General features: G+C 41.0%; 1 protein-coding gene across 1 annotated transcript in view; it reads left to right on the forward strand.

The window, feature by feature from the left end:
- The window catches only part of LOC117261436 (ecto-NOX disulfide-thiol exchanger 2-like), a 276,266-nt gene that overhangs the window by 244,218 nt on the left and 14,002 nt on the right, over positions 1-18,046 (forward strand). The window contains exon 11 of the mRNA XM_033633837.2: positions 10,030-10,170. Coding sequence (XP_033489728.2) covers positions 10,030-10,170 — 141 coding nt within the window. The remainder of the gene's footprint in view (positions 1-10,029; positions 10,171-18,046) is intronic.

The following is an 18,046-nucleotide window of genomic DNA, read 5'->3' on the forward strand; positions in this document are numbered from 1 at the left end:
CAGGGGGAGCCACAGTGATCGGACGCATTTTAGCCATTTTTAAGCATTTTTCTGTTGTTATAGCGCCACCCAGTTGCCAATTAGAGTTAAATTTCTCCAGTCACCTTGAGGCGTCCTGTTCTACATATCTACCAAGTTTAGTAAAAATCAATGTGGCGGTTAGGCCTAGATAAGACATTAGCTCTCTAGCGCCCCCCATTTTGTTTGATGGGGTCAATAATGGAGGGGTCCCCTCAGATTATGTGTGGTCATATGCCTACAAAGTTGCGTGGTGATTGGTGAAACCCTTGACATGTTATACACCTTTATGTGATGAGCCACGCCCTCCGCAATATTCATTGCCTTATAGAAGCTCAGTTTTAGTAAGTTTTGCCAAGAGGGAACTTTAGATATTGGTCCCTAGATTATGTTCACCGAGTTTCATGTAGATCGGTCAAACTTCCTAGGAGAGATCAATTTTTTTTTTTTTTTAAAGATATGTTTTTGGGCATTTTTGCCTTTAATGGATAGGACATCCAAGTGTGGAGGGGGGAGAGAGAGAGAGAGAGAGAGAGAGAGAGAGAGAGGGGATAACATGCAGCAAAGGGCCACAGGCTGGACTCGAACCCGGGCCACTGCGACAACAGCCTTGTACATGGGGTGCCTGCTCTATTCACCAAGCCATCGACGCCCCAGAAGAGATTGATTTTAAGTGTTTTTCAAAAAATTCAAAATGGCAGAAAATCTATATAACTGGAAGTTATGGGTTTTTGAGGCAGATGTGTTCCTCATGAGGAGAGGCATCTCTGTGCAAAGTTTCATGTCTCTACGACATACGGGGCATGAGATATGCCCATTCAAAGTTTGTCATTTCAATTGGTTGCTATAGCGCCCCCCTTTGGCCAATTGATGTAATATTGCTTCATTCGCATTCTCCCATGACCCTCTACCACTGTGCCAAATTTCACATGGATTGACCAAGTCAGTGAGGAGAAAAACATGGAACAGACACACAGACACACCCACAGACAGAGTTTTCATCATTATATAGTAAGATAAAGAATGCAAAGGACATAGAGATTGTTCAACAGTAAAAGATTTCAGTCTGCTGTGATAAAACTGCACTTTTCTGAAGATGGACTGGATTGGAAAAGGAAACAGATTTTCTGTCTATTTATCACATTACATCATCTCAGCAGATGTTTCCTGTGATTCAGGTTCAGACCATAAACAGATGACTTCAGTCGCTTGTTTTGACACATGCAATAAGTTTAAAAATAAGCAGTATATTGTTGAGTAATAACAAACCAAATATAATAAATATCAGCATCTAAAACAAAATCAATGCATTCATAACCTCTCCGCTGCAAAAAATATCCCCCTGAACAAGACATTTAATATTGTGTTTGAGTCTCTTTTCCTCTAAAGAAAGCAGTAAATGCCACTCGTTCCCTGTGTAGCCTTTCCTGTTTTGAGACTTTTCTCTCTGCTAGAATAATAAGAGATCACTCGACTGTCACACTTGATTGTAAAGCACTCTTGAAACAAGCGGCTTTGCATGGAAAACAGGTGAAATTGTCCTGCCTCAATCATTCGCGGAAATTATTCACTTATCCAGAGAAGAAGAAGCAAAACAAAAGCCCAATTTCAGTCACACAGGAGGTACCTTGACAGGGTTTGACAACAGAACTCAGACATTTTCTGTGACGCTCCAACCAGCTTGAGTGAAATGTTTATTGCTGTTGAAGGAGCTTCAGTCTGGGCATTCCTCTTTAGCATACTGCAAAGTCATAGAAAGTGCAGGGACTTTTTTTAGTGTTCATTTTGGCTTATTATAGCTGATAGTGATCAGTGATTGAATCAAGGATCAGATCAGAGTGTACTTCACGGCTCAGAGACATTACAGGTTATCTTCAGGGCTATGACGCTGTAAAATGACGTGAATGTACAGAAACAAGTTGAGACAATTGTTTTCGGAGAAATCACTGTTTATCAGCGCAATGTTGTAATCGTCACTGCACTGTAAACCTAAAATTAAAGTGGTTCACATTGAGAATAAATGACCTCTTGAAGCTGTCTGTTGAGCAGTGGGAGGGATAAACAGTATTTGTTCTGGAAAAGTCTTTTTTTTTTTTCAAAGTTTATATCAGATTAATCTAAAAAAAATTCAAGATGAGACAGAAAATATTACCTTTGCAGGCAGTTCTATGTGGAAATCCCTTTAAGTCAATATTGAATAACAAAATATGTGTAAGAAATAAACCCCAAACCTTCATCTCTGGCGAGCTTGGTGAACTTATTTTGTTTTATCTCCATGGTAGCGGATATATGAGTGAGAGGGTCAAGGTTCAGGGCGTAACGTTGTGAGGAAGTAGTATGTCCCGATTTTGTGCAACAGTTTGTACTTTTTAAGGACAGCTTCAGTACCTACTAAAAGTAAAAAGAAAAAGTATGTGATTCAGAATGCACCCTTTGTGTTTTTGCAAGGAGCCTCTCAGGCAGGTGGAGCGAGTCGTTTGCACCTGATGTGGCTGTGTCCAGGTGTATTTTTAGGTACTGCACACTCACACAGGTGTTTCACTTATTCTGATTAGATCTCTGCACAGGTTGATGTAGGGCTGAGGTATGCTGGGAAATATGTGAGCGTACTAAACTCCATGTACCAATTAAAATGATAAATACGTTAATTGTCGACGCCCTAACAGATGCAACAAACTAATAAGAGAGACAACAGTCTGTACACGCCCACACAGGCCTGAGAAGCTCAGCTCTGATCAGGTGGATGAAGTGAAAACACTTGTGTGGGTAGACGGTGGTTTTGTAGGAGCTTTATAGCTGGCCGTGTTGTAATTCTGACAGTTTAGGATTTAAGATGAGTTCAAACCCACGTTGTCTAAAACGTGTCATGCAGGCTCTGAAACATGATTGCTTGAATGCCAGTGACGAGTTGCTGCTTTTCTTCATTTTATATTAACTGATAGAATCGTAACCTTGCAAACTGTTTGTCTTCTTTTTCGTCAAGTATGTAGTGTATTGATTTTTTTTTGAGACTGTTAATGAGTATTTTTCACTCATGCATGTGGAGACAAAATGATTAATTGATTAACTGAGAAAATAATAATCATTAGCTGCGACCCAAGCGTTGATGCATGCTTCTGTAGGTGCTTTTTCTTTAAATGTATAATATAAAATAAATTATATATATTATGTCTTGCAACATTTCATACACTAGCTCCCACAACACTAACATACACACCCTTTGCTTTATATTTACATTTAATTGTATTTATTTTCTTTAGTATAAGACACGATAATGCTTAATAAATATGTAAATAAATGTTTAATGTACTTAATTAATACAGTTAATTGTTATATTAATCTTTACAGTGCAGTTTGATGAATCACATTTTGCTACACTTTATCAGTAAATCATCATATTTACATTCACACATCACGTCACCTGATTTTTCAATTATATTTTGAGTTTTCTTACTGCAGTTGATTTAAGGAAAAGTACATATGGCACCTTTAAAGGGTGAGTTCTGTATTTTTCAACATGGACCCTTTTCCCCATGTTTTTGTGTCTAAGTGACTAAAGGGAAAACAGTTTTTGAAAATGGTCCAGCTGTTAGTGAGACCGCTGCAGACAGCAGCCACAAACAGGCTGCAATCTAACGACTTGTAGCACATTTGCACCGTCATTTTATGTCCACAAAAAGTGCTTGATTTTGCCTCTGACAGGCTCAGAACTTTATTCTAGGTGCCCGACAGTTTATGGAAAGGATCCCTACAGAGATAGACCTTTTCTTAAAGAGTAAGATCCTTTTTGTTTAAGGTGAAATCACTATCACAAACCCCACCAGATTTCATTTAAATGAACAGAAATTTTAGCGTGTAGAGAGCCAGCATGTTTTCACATTCAACTGGGTGAATTAAGGGTGCTTTCACACCTTGAACTCAAGTTAATTTGCCCCCTGTGTGTGGTTTATTTACGCAGGTGTGAACACAGCAATCGCACTCGGTGCGCACCAAAACAACTGGACCGAGACCTTCTTGAAGAGGTGGTCTCTGTTGAACTCTGGTGCGGTTCGTTTGTGGTGAGAACGTGTTCCGACCTGGATCTGAACCAACTGCAGTCAGATGACACATTGTTTGGGTTAAACATGAACATGTTACAGTCCTGGAGGATTATTAATGTGCACCTCCTCCTGTACTGCCTTAATATGCACATTCAGCACATCCAATGCATCAAAACATTGTTTTCTAGTTGGAGCCGCGCCTCGTTTTCAAACTGTATGGTTTGACTCAAATGAACAATGACAGCAATATAGTCCACGATGAGCAGCGCTAAAATCAACCTGCGTAGTTGTCCCTCCATTGTGACATTAGAAAGTGTCACATTTATCTTGCAAGTGTACTCTTCTTCAACGTCTTGTTTACTTCCTGGATTTTTCCCACATGGAATTTCTGACCAATCAAGAGCAGCTTTCTCACACAAGGCATTTGACCTGGTCCGCTTGTAAATGCTGCCGTGAGAACACGAACCATCACTGGGCAATTATGCAACTTTATAACAAAGTTAGTCCCTGATTCAGACTAAAGCAAGACAACTCTAGGTCTGAAAACACCGTAGGAGTTTATTTCAACCAAACCAAGTTGGTGATTGTCGCAACAGTGGAAGAACAAACCAAAATGATTTCTGGGAGTTTTAATTTGTTTCTATCGATTTTGAATGAAGTGTATTTTATGATTATATAAGCACTATTTATTTATAAGGAATCTGGTGGCTTTAGTGATAGCTGTTTCGGGGCACTTGACGGTGCGAACGTGCCCTGATAGTTACAATACAGCCTGATTTGCCGCTGTTGTCTGCAGTGGTCTCGCTTAATACTAGATCAGTTTCAAAAAGTGCTGTACCCATCAGTCAGTTAGACACAAAAGCATGGTAAAAAAAAAAGGGTCCAGGTTGAAAAAAAACTCACCCACCCAGTTTTTACAGTAATGCTTATTTTACAGACACATCTAATCTGATCCAGTGTGTGCTAGCTGCAGGCTTGTGTGTGTGAAGGGGTCAAGATGTGAGGTGTTGTTGCTTGATTGAACAATAGAGTTTGGCATTTAGACAGAAATTGCACCCTTTAAATGGCTAAAATGAAGGGGAAAAAACACTAAGTCTTTGTGTTCTTAGGACCAGCATTTAGAATCACAGCTTTAGGCTATATTTAACAGAATATTACCCTCAGGAACATTTAGTAATCCACTTGAAAAAAGAAAACACTTCCTCAGGCGGCAATCCACTTTTACTGATCACCTGCTGTGTTGTCAAATAGCCCCAGCCTGCAGTTACTCTTCCTTAAACGAAGAGGTGTCATGGAAAATATTGTTTTCAAGACCGAGGAGCTTTTCTCCACTTCCATTTCATTTGACAAAGTGCATTGTAATCACCTTTATGAAATGTGTCTCCAGCACGTATATGAAAACATCAGTAGATAATTTGAACACTTTGCTTTTTTCCCCTCCGGTCTGAAATTTGGTTGTTTTCTCTGGCCTTCAACTATCTATTATCAGGAGATATGTTTACCCTGTAGGAGAGAATTGATGTTCGCCTTGAAGCTTAGAATACATTTTTATTGTCTGCTGGAGCCTTTATTACACATGACAAAATATACACATCAGTGATGTTTACTGCTGTGTAATGACGAGCTGAGGAAGGCTTACACCCAAAACATACTCCTGTGATGAAAAGCATTTCTCTCTTAACCCCTTAAGCTGCAAAATATCAGCATTAACCACATTTTTCCTCCATCTAAATGATGCCCAAAGTTGAAATGTAAGCATTTTCTTGGATTATTTTTCCCTATGAAAGGCTGACTGTTATTTTTTCAGTGCTGCACATTCCCACATCCACGTTCATACACATCAGGGAGCTGCACTGTGCAACCACAATCTCTTGTTTATCATGTGGAGATTTGCCTCTGGTGCTTGCCAATAGTCTATTCAGCACCAAGACTAAATTATAACAAATTATGCACCAGTTCTGCAGTCAGTGTCTGGAGTCAAGCCTCTAAATTAATGTTCTGCTTTTGGGCGTACATCTAATCATGTGTTAAGTAAATAGCCTCTTCTGACCAGGTTTACACCACGCTTCAATTGACGCTTTTTTAAATTCACTCTGTGTCTCATCTGTGTTAGAGAAATGTTAATGTAAACACAATACAATGTTTGTTTGTTCTGACCTCACTCAGACGCAGTCAGGTGTTACTGCAATGTACACAGAGGATTGACCTTCTCCACATTTAAGACTAGACTTAAGACTTTCCTCTAAATAAAGCTTATTAGTTAGGGCTGGCTCAGGCTTGCCCTGTACCAGCCCCTAGTTAGGCTGACTTAGGCCTAGTCTGCCGGAGGACCCCCCTATAATACACCGGGCACCTTCTCTCCTTCTCTCTCTCTCTCTCGTATTCTATTACTGCATCTTGCTAACTCGGCCATTCTGGATGTCACTAACTCGGCTTCTTCTCCGGAGCCTCTGTGCTCCACTGTCTCTCAGATTAACTCATACCGCAGCGGTGCCTGGACAGCGTGACGTGTGTGGTTGTGCTGCTGCCGTGGTCCTGCCAGATGCCTCCTGCTGCTGCTGCCATCATTAGTCATTAGTCATACTTCTACTGTTATTATACACATATGACTATTGTCACACATGTATACTATCAGATATTAATACATACTTTCAACATATTGTACCACAGTAGCCAGAACTATAACTATAATATTATTACTTTCAATAATGTTGTTGTAAGCTACTGTCATTACCTGCATCTCTCTCTCTCTCTCTCTCTCTCTCTCTCTCTCTCTCTCTCTCTCTCTCTCTCTCTGTCTCATTGTGTCATACAGATTACTGTTAATTTATTATGCTGATCTGTTCTGTACGACATCTATTGCACGTCTGTCCGTCCTGGAAGAGGGATCCCTCCTCAGTTGCTCTTCCTGAGGTTTCTACCGTTTTTTTTTTCCCGTTAAAGGGTTTTTTTTGGGGAGTTTTTCCTTATCCGCTGCGAGGGTCATAAGGACAGAGGGATGTCGTATGCTGTAAAGCCCTGTGAGGCAAATTGTGATTTGTGATATTGGGCTTTATAAATAAAATTGATTGATTGACCTTATAGAGAGAATATCCTCCTGTAAGATATAAGGTCTCATTTACATCTGATGCCAAAGAAACAATCTGTTTAAATCTCAATATGTCATGTGGATTATGGCCTTATATTTACATCATGTTTACATAACTGTTAGGTGTTACCTGCCCTCTGTTTGCATCATGGTAGGAGATTTCATAAGTAGTTGGCGTCAACAACATCAGATGTCGGCTCCTGTTTTCAGCTCATAATACCTTCTGCACAGATTACATTTACACCTGTCTGAGATTCAGGCAACGCTATTATTATGTTCTAATTACAACACGTGCTGTTACATTAACATGCAAAATTTAATATGTTCCTCAGATGTTAATACCAGGCTTCAAATTGTTTCCATGTGGTTAATTTTATATTTCAGGTGTCTGCTTGTTAGCAGTTGTAACAAGCTGTTAACACAGCATCTTATCATGTACAGCAATTTTGTCAGTATATGTTAGTCATATGAAATTGTTGGTTCTGATAATATGAGAAATTCCTTTGACGCAGAAAGGACTTTTTTTTAAAAAATACAGGTGCTTTGTCACAACCCTCAGCATCTGACAGCAGCTCACCCGGGCACCCTGTAGTGTATCTATCTGACACACAGCTGAAACATGAGTGGTTAATGTTGTGAAACTGTCATGGTTAGGTTCATGCAACAAAACGAAATGAAAAAAAGATAACGTTTAGGATTAAAACAGGCACATAATGTGACGTAAATATGTAACATAGGTAATGTCAGTGCACGATGACCATACGTAAATTACACAATGCTACGTTTAACCAACTGCAGTCTCCTCAGTGAAAGCCTGGTTTTGTTTGACCTATCCACCTCCTGCTTCTCGCCCTACACAGACTTTCTCACTATGATTACGAGATTTGTGCTATTTTCCAGCGACCTCTTTACTTACACTCACCAGCCACTTTATTAGGTACACCTTGCTAGTACCAGGTTGGACCCCTTTTGCCTTCAGAACTGCCTTAATTGTCATTCCGTTACACCACATTCCAAAGGTGCTCTATTGGATTGAGATCTGGTGACTGTGGAGGCCATTGGAGTACAGTGAACTCATCGTCATGTTCAAGAAACCGATGCAAGGCAGGATGGATCCATGCTTTCATGATGTTGACACCAAATTCTGACCCTACCATGTGAATGTCACAGCAGAAATCCAGACTCATCAGACCAGGCAACGTTTTCCAATCTTCTATTGTCCAGTTTTGGTGAGCCTGTGTGAATTGCAGCCTCAGTTTCCTGTTGTTAGCTGACAGGAGTGGCACCTGGTGTGGTCTTCTGCTGCTGTAGCCCATCTGCTTCAAGGTTGGACGTGTTGTTGGTTCAGAGATGGTCTTATGCAGACCTTGGTTGTAACCAGCGGTTATTTGACTTCCTGTTGTCTTTCTATCATCTTGAACCAGTCTGGCCATTCTCCTCTGACCTCTGGCATCAACAAGGTATTTTCACCCAGAGAACTGCTGCTCACTGGATATTTTCTCTTTGTCGGACCATCCTCTGTAAACCCTAGAGATGGTTGTGTGTGAAAATCCCAGTACATCAGCAGTTTCTAAAATACTCTCCAGCTTCACTTCAGCAGGTCGTCTTGACCATGTCTAAATGCTTAAATGCATTGAGTTGCTGCCACATGATTGGCTAATTAGCGATGTATACTGCAATGGGAGACTTTACAAAGAATGGATTGTGGCCATGAATCACGTGTGACTTGCAACTGCCATTTGCCCCGTCTCAAGGTCCGATTCACAATAGATACTACGCTAATGATATTACAGCGCAAACACATCAGTTTTTGCAACTCCAATTTGCCTGTTTTTTCATCTGAGTGCAATTGTTGGGGCATAATGGGGGCATATGGGGCATAAATGTTGCCTTTGCGGCCAGAGCACAGTAGGTAGTACAAAGGCAGAGAAAGAAAGAACTGACTTTCAGAGCAGGAGCTACAGGTCCTGACCGTCAAGATGAAGAGGTATTCCTTAAAACTTCAGGCAAAGAATTTAAACCTGACAAAGAGAAACCTTGTGTGGGTCAGTGCTGTGTGTGACAGCCCTCATAAATGTGCTTCAGTTACCACCAACTCTGTTAAGACACTAATATTTAACTGTTACTGTGTTGCTATCACTGCTGATCTCTGTGAATCATACTGATTTTGCAGTGAGACTCATTTGCATAGAAAATTTTGCGCCAAATGTCAGCATATTACCTTATTTAAATACATGCAGATAGCACTGGAGCACCGAGATGAGTTTTACTCAGCAGCTCAGTTAGGGGTGTATTTCACTCAATCTCTGCGGGAGCTTTGAGAATTACACAATTTCCTTTTGTCTTATTTGTGCAGGTTTGGCGGCCACAAAAGCTGCACGGTTGTTTTATGAATTCACCCACAAAAGTGTGCACCAAAACTAAAACACAATGCGGGCAGAAAACAGACCATAATAATGCATAATGTAAAAAATATTACGGCGTAATTGGGTCATTCATTATCCAGACAGCATATGCAGACAACAGATTTTGAATGCTCTGTATGAATGAGGTCCCAGATATGCAGAGGAGCTCATTATGTGCAGGTCTCTCCCTTTCTCGAGACCAGTGCTCAGTTTTCACCTCACTTGACACACACGCTGCACAGCACCACCGTAACTGATGAATTGTTCAGCATCACATTAAAAGAAGAAGCTGATGAGGGAGTCCTTATTTTGAATTTCTCCCAATAGGATTTTTGTCTTTTGATTCTCCCAAGTTAAGGTTGGGACCCTGCATCAGATAATCTCAGAGTCTGGAAAGAAGATCAGCACTGGTTAAAAATGGCTAACATGAACACTGATGCTAACCACTCTTCTTCTTCTTCTTCTTCTGTATGTTTAGCAACTGCTGAGAATGAGGGACGAGTTGAAAGAGCGAGAAGCAGAGCTCGAGAAGAGTATAGAAGACAAACAGCAGCTGAAGAACCAAATCCATGACCTCAAGTCGGGGCTGCACAACCTGCAGATATCAAACACGTCACAGGTCAGAAGAAAACACACAAACATATACTAGATCAACTGTTGTGTTCATGTGTGTCTGTAAATGGTAATATTAAATCTTAAAAGAAACAGGTCTCATTTGTGGTCTAGTTAGAAAGAAATTACTTCATAATGAGTTTCAGTGCATGACGAATATTGCATATTGGGAAAATTATTTATCACACCACTGGCTTCATTTTACTGAAGATTGTTGTGCATTTTAAGTGGTGTCTAATGATTTGTCCCAGAACAGTGGATGAAAGATGGAAGTTTCCCCTAAAGGCACAGATAAGCAGAAGTAATCAACATCTTTGGTATTAACCATGACTGCAAATAGAAAATAGAAAAAGGCAGATCATCTGAAGAATTTTGAAAGACCAGGTCACTATAATTTAACCAATAATTTAAGATTAAGGCCTGAAAATAAGAGAGCCATGCCTCAGGGTTCATATATATGCACATGTGAAGTAACCAGGTTACTTCACATGTGCATATATATGAACATGTGAAGTAACCAGGTTGCTACAGTGCGTATAGTAAGCTGCTCTCTGTGAGGCCTTTTTTTCAAACTTTATTCAAGAGCGTAGTTTTTCGATTTAAGGGCATAACTCATTGATTTCATGTGAAGATTTTGTAATGCTTTCCCTTAAAACCCTGCCCCTGCACTCAGATAGCCTCTGCTTGCACATAGATTTGCTCTGCTTCAGCTCACACTAAATGCTTTTCATTCATATACCTTGTTGCTTGCACAGATTTCCTGTGCTCCAGCTTCCACCCTTCTCCTCGTACTCACGTAACTACTGTGCAATTGTGGAACGTCTGCTCTCAGATTTTTTGTGCAATAACCCTGTCACAATTTGCCAACCAAGAGAATGCTGCTTGCTTAATAGGCTTAACTGGGTTCACCAGGTTAATTGCGACACCTGATATTCTGTTGGTTTGGGGGATTTTGACAGGATTATCATACAAAAATCTGAAACCCGATGTTTTAAAAGTGCACAGAAGCAGTGTGAGTGTGCGGAAAAGGTCCAAAGCTGGAGCGCAGAAAATCAAATAGCAATATTTTTAAATGAAAGCTTACCGTTTGAGCAGAGGCAGAGCAAATCTAAGGGCATGCAAGGGCTATTTAAGTGCGAGAGCAGGGTTTCAGTGGAAAACATTACAAAATCTGAATCTGAAATCAAGAAGTTGTGCTCTTAAATTGAAAGACCAAACCCTTGAATTAAGGGTGCTTTCACACCTGCCCTGTTTGGTTTGGTTCAATCATACTCAAATTCGTTTGCCCCTTAAGTGCAGTTTGTTTGGGCGGATGTGAACACAGCAATCGCACTCAGGTACACACCAAAACAACCGGACCGAGACCACCTCTTCAAGAAGGTCTTGGTCCAGTGCGGTTCATTTGTGGTGAGAACGTGTTCTGACCGCAATCCAAACCCTCTGCAGTCGCATTATGCATTGGGTTATACAAGCACATCCAATGCATCAAAACATTGTTTTCTAGTTGGAGCCGCGCCTCGTTTTCAAACTGTGTGGTTTGACTAAAATGAACAATGACAGCAATATAGTCCACGATGAGCAGCGCTAAAATCAACCTGCGTAGTTGTCCCTCCATTGTGACATTAGAAAGTGTCACATTTATCTAACAAGTGTACTCTTCTTCAATGTTTTGTTTACTTCCTGGATTTTTCCCGCATGGAAATTCTGACCAATCAAGAGCAGCTTTCTCGCACAAGGCATTTGACCTGGACCGCTTGTAAACGCTGCCATAAGAACACAAACCATCTCTGGGCAATTATGCAGCTTTGTAACAAAATTAGTCCCGGATTCAGACCAAAGGAGACAACTCTAGGTCTGAAAGCATCCTAAAATAGACAAAAGTCCCATAGTTCTGAAACCTGGTTACTTAAGTGCATGTAAACACAATACATGAGATATATTAGATAAAATTACAAAGAGTGACTCATGATTACATGCTGCATCACTTCTTGTGAATCCCTTGTGTATGTGAAGGCAATTTAAATCTTTGTTTGGAATGGCGGACCCCGCCACTAACAATGAAAACTAGCACAGACCGTTTCAAATTTGACAACATAAAGGTTCCGAAGGGGTCCGAGTGTATGTCCTGTTGGAATGTGTAAATGACAGGAAGTAAACAGGACCCAAAGCAGTTGCCATAGCAACAGGATACCAATGAAACGCTCTCTAGAGAGGTAATTTTAGAATTTAAATACATTGAGTTGCTATTAATGGAAAAATGCAGATTGAATTAGTTACAAAATGGGGTTTCATTTCATGTATATCTTAAGGGTTATAAATTAACATGCCTGAAATATTAAACGGGAATTACACTCAATTTAAAAAGTCTTAATGTTTAAAGATAAATTTCCACTGGTTATATTTTGCACTTTGAGATTACTCTCCCAGTTTCTCAGACTCAAATCAAGATACAGCCTGTGACTGTTCCCCGTGTGGCAGCAGGGGTTTGAGGGCACATGAAATCCTTGAATGAACTTTTACACCCAAATGAGATTTATTTACAGTATGTAGCTCTGAAGCAGAAAATGTTTGCATATCTTTGGAAAATTACCCCGGGTGCATTCATTTCCATCACTGCCATGTCTTCCATTTCATTCTTGTGACACTGAATGTTGATGTTACATCATAAAATAGAAGATTGATTTTTTTACAGAGCAGCAGGTAACTGAATGGGGAAATAAAGAGTGTGTCATCTCCTTTGTTCACCATCAAGGTGCCCTTGAGTAGGGGACAGAAGTGATGAACACTTGTAATGAGGCTGTTTCTAGGCTGACAGGAGAAGTCTCTGATAATACAGAGCGACTCAACTGTACTGTTTGTAAGCCTGGGAAGCACTTTGTTGCTGTGTACGAACTGTCCTTGAAATTTAGCACAGACTGAGGCTGTAAAGGGACCAAACTGTCCTGAACAGTACAGTAAAAAAAAAAAAAAAAACTAAAATTCTCTTCTTTTCTAGCCCACATTTTTCAAAACACTACAGAGATGTTTTATTGTAGATCACCTGTTGACATACAACAAAGATCTTATTGGAGTGCAGGTGTGCTCCACCGCCTCTTATGTCTTTATTTCTGGCTGGCCTATTTCGGCTCAGCATGGTTACAGGAAAGAAGGCGAACATGAGATTGAGCTTCAAGTTTAATCAGCTATGTAACTGGATAATGATAATGCTGAAATGGTACTGTCAAGTGGTGCCTGATGGCTTTCTGTCTGCTCTCCGGTCGACTTTTTGATCCACAGAGCTGCTCAAGTTTGTTTTCTGTGAGCTGATGGAAGGTCACTCAGTTACAAATATTCAAACTATGTGAATTAGCTTTACTCTTCTCTACATGCCCTGCCCTCTCAGGCTTCACTTAGACAGGTGTATATACAATAAGGTGCTGTAATACCCAATAAAGGATCAAGGAACCTGCCACTTGGCTCTCCAGTGACCAAAATGTTCCTCTAGAGGAGCAGAGTCTCTAAACTGGGAGGGACAGGTTCATGGCTTTTTACATTCCACTGAATCTTAACCAGGTGGAGCAGGGGTAAGCACTGTCGCCGCAAAGCAAGAAGTTTTGGAGTTCAAACCCACTGGCTAACTTGGGCCCTTGCATGTTCTCCTAGTGTAGCCCTCTGGGTTCCATGGCGTCGTCCAACAGTCCAAAAACATGCAGATTAGGTTAACTGGGGTCTCGAAATTACTGCAGATTCGCATGTGAGCATTAATTGTTTTCTGTCTCAATGTTTCAGCCTTGTTACAATATGGTGACCTGTTCATGGCCCTTTGTAACCCTGTAAAGGATAAACAATTATAGATAATTGATGGATGAGTGTTTGCCAGGTTGAGAGGGATTAATCTGTCATTATCGTAGATAAACAAGCGCTTCCTATCCACTACTGTATTTCCCCTTTTTATGCCTCAGCGCCGGTGATAGCTGTAGCCGGAGGCATTATGTTTTACGGATTGTCCGTCCATCTGTCCCATTCTTCTGAACGTGGTATCTCAAGAACGCCTCGAGTGAATTTCTTCATGCTTGACACAAACATCCACTTGGACTCAAGAATAAACTGATTAGAATTTGGTGATCAAAGTCCAAGGTCACTGTGACCTTACAAAACATATTTTTTGCCAAGTATTCCCACGCTAATTATGACAAAACTTCACACAAATGTCACACAATAACAAGATAAAATGATGAAGTGATGACATTTTATATCCAAAAGGTCAAAGGCCAGCTTCACCTGACATCATAATGTTCTGCATGAAACACTTTACTAGCCATTACTCTGCATCATATCTCAAGAACAGAGGGAGAGACATTTGGTCAGATACTGAATTGGTGGCACTAATCTTGAAACTGTGCTGGCTGTAAAGATCTTCTGTGCTGCTGGGGGAAGATGTTTGACATGTGTGAAGCATTCATGTTGTCACAGACATGGATATAAACTGTTAGAGAAACGTGACTGGTGCACGGAAGCATACAGCCAGGGGCTGGTAATTCTAGTTTTCATTATTTAAGCAATATTTCAGTGATGCATTGTTGCCTCACAGCAAGAGGATTCCTGGTTCGATCTCCAGGGTGCAGAGTTTGCATATTCTCCCTGTGTCAGCGTGGGTTTTCTCTGGATACTCTGGCTTCCTCCCACAGTCCAAAGACATGCAGGTTAGCTTAATTGGTGACCCTAAATTGACCTTAGGTGTGAGTGTGAATGGTTGTCTGCCTCTATGTGCGATAGTCTGTTGATTTGTCCAGGGTGTACCCTGCCTGTCAGCAGCCCCCCAGCAACCCCTAACAAAATAAGTTGTTACAGAAAATGATTGAATGAATTTTTGTAATGCTTTAATTCACCAATCCATAATTTTCTAATATTTTGTTTTTGAAAAGAACTATTCTTTTGATGCTAAAAACGTCAGCTGAACATTCAAGATTATGAAATTTGTCTGTTCAACATGCTGCATATTAACAAACTTCCCACTATCAAATTGATAATAAATGGATGGTTACTTAGGTTATTATGTTTTTCTTTTTTTTTAAAGGATTATTTTCCCAATTAGCACCATACACCATAGCATGACAGTCCTCTAGCTGGTAGTGCAGCTGATAGCGGGGGTCAGAGTCCATCCATCTGCCACCCCCTGCTATAAATCCCCACCCTCCCTCAGTCAGAGAAGAGCTCTTCTCTCCTGCTCTTACTTATCCAAACACAAACCCTAACTACTGACTGTAAGGAGCTAAACTTTATTGAAATAAATACATTGTTTATTTGTTTCTGAGCTGCATCTCTTCCTCCATTGTCATCGCTTTAGAACCAGGTCATGAGGACAGTTATTTCCAGGAAACTTCCAGGACATCATTCAGAAGCCGTAGCAGTATTTTTATTACTTGTCAGGGTATGTATATGTTTCCATGTAGGTTTGACTGCTGATGGGTAATAGAGGAGGAGAGGTGACCAGGTCTCTCTGCAGGGACAATATAGTTTTGGTTTAGCTTCTCGAGTTCTTCCACGGCTCTGCTGGTGAGAATTTATTTCCACTTCCTGTACATGCATCTCTTCCTGTTCTCTGGAGGATTATCTCTGTGTATAAGCTGAGCTATATAGTAGCAGAAACACTTCATCATCTGAACCACAGTGAGAACATTGTCCTCAGGTGACGTTAAGAAAATGGCCTCATGTTCGACTCTTTCTGGAGTATCACATTTAGACAATAGTACACCAACACCACTGCCCTCCCTCTGGACTTAAGCTGCGCTCACATTATTGCAAACAACAGCATTTGCGTGCAGCATTGTTCTGTGTGTGGTGTGTTTTATTTTTTCCTGATACCCTGTGGTGATACGCAGCAAGCTGGGTGCCAAACACTGCACCAAAAGTTCATATTCATTAAAGTGTTTACCCATGTTTGACTGACCTTTGTGAGCAGCTGTGAAAAAATTGACAAAAAGTCAGTTCAGCAGAAGGAAGAGGATGTTAGGTTATGAAAGTTGTATGTAGCTGGCAACAGAGTTAATGCACCATATTTTAAGCTACAGATGATTTACTCTAACTGACCTCCAACATTAATGCAGACATCTTCATACACTCTGATTTTATTTTATTTTTGTTCCCATTCTTGTGTATTGAAGAGAAGTACAGACGGAGGTAGAAAACCCTGAGAGAGGGAGGTGCATATAGGAGATGTGAAAGAGTCTCAGCTGGCAGAGACAGCAAGGTTTGGGGAAAACCAGCAGTGTTTCAACTTTCCAAGAGCCCTTTTCAGTGCGAGACTGACAAGTAGCAACATGAGCAGTGTCGGTCAGCAGAGACGAGAAGAACATGTTGTGCTTCATCTGGAGCTTGTCGAGTCGCAGCTTCATCACGCTCCCCTACCTCTCGTTTCCCAGCAAGAAAAGGAACCTTGACTACACGTGTAGAGCGCACACACACTCACTCCTTCACCATACAGCATCGCCTCCACCATAACATCCACACCTGGATCAGTCCCTAAACATAGCACAAGCCATGTATGGCCACAGAAAACGCTCCTATTTTCCCCTTAGATGTGTATCTGAGAGCACAGAAGTGTTTGCATCGTCCTGATCTGTGTAAGCCATACCAGGGATGATGATTTGAAAGAAGTGTTTGCTCTTAGTATGACTCCAACAATTGTCTTTCCTGACATGTGCAGATTTATTCACAGAAACCTCTTGCTCATGTAACTCAATCATGTGGTGGAGAATAATTTTATTCAACACTCCCTTTTCTTGGTTTGAATGCCCTGAGAGGCGAGTGAGAGAAAAAAATCTGGTGATTCATTTTCTAAGTCTGATCCAAAATTTTCCTCTCCTGTGTTTTTTATTTTCAGAACAGGTGGAAAAAAAGAGTTTTGCCAAGATAATCTTTCTTAGTTACTTCAAAAAAAATCAACTGTGAAATGGGAGGGGGAAGAAAACTTACGGCAGGTGAACATTTTTATTCATTTAAGGGGTCAGTTGAGGTGGTTTGGGCATCTGATCAGGATGCCTCCTGGGCGCCTCCTGTTAGAGGTGTTCCGGGCACGTCCGACTGGTAGGAGGCCCTGGGACAGACCCAGAACACACTGGTGGAACTATATCTCCTCTGTTCTGGGAATGCCTTGGGGTTCTTCAGGAGGAGCTGGAAAGCTTTGCTGGGATCAGGGAGGTCTAGGGTGCTTTGCTTGGCCTGCTGCCCCCGTGACCCGAGTGTAATGCTGCATAACTTGCCAACACTCAGTATATAACCCTTGTGTTTAGAGTGTATTGAGAAATAAAAACTCGCCTGAAAGAAAACATGAATGCTTTTAGTCCTATTAAGGTCATGGGGTTGTTCTACACTTCAGCCTCTTGTGGCCGAAATGAGTATTACAACCACAAAAGAATTTACCTGCCAAAAAATTTGTTTAACCTGTTTTCACAGAATAAATAAAATTAAGGGACTTAGAAACATTATCCTGGCAGATCTTTTTTTTTACCTGTTCTTAAAGGGATACTAGCGGATTTTCAACCAGCTTTGTGTCATAACAACTTACTCGTCTTCATCCCCTATGGGGCAGTGAGCACTTTCCATTGCATTCGGTTCTTAGCAGTATGTTGCGCCTCTCGCCATGACAGGTTCCGGGTTGTCTGTTGCCTGGTGGTGTCCATCTTAAGGCGACTCTTGTGATCCGGCCCTGTTCCATTCTTAGCACGTGGCCATCTCAAAAGTCTGTGTGTGATTTATTTGGTGATACTGTAGCTACTTGTTTTCTTGTACAGTTGAAGGTTCGAGATTTTGTTTGGCCTTCTTCCTGTACTTCTCCCTGTGCTGTTACCTTTGTTGTGGTGGAGAGGCTTACGCGATTCTAAGACCCTGAGAGCTACGCTGGG

The sequence above is a fragment of the Epinephelus lanceolatus genome, chromosome 7 (assembly GCF_041903045.1).
Source record: "Epinephelus lanceolatus isolate andai-2023 chromosome 7, ASM4190304v1, whole genome shotgun sequence".
In the NCBI taxonomy this organism is placed as follows: Eukaryota; Metazoa; Chordata; class Actinopteri; order Perciformes; family Serranidae; genus Epinephelus; species Epinephelus lanceolatus.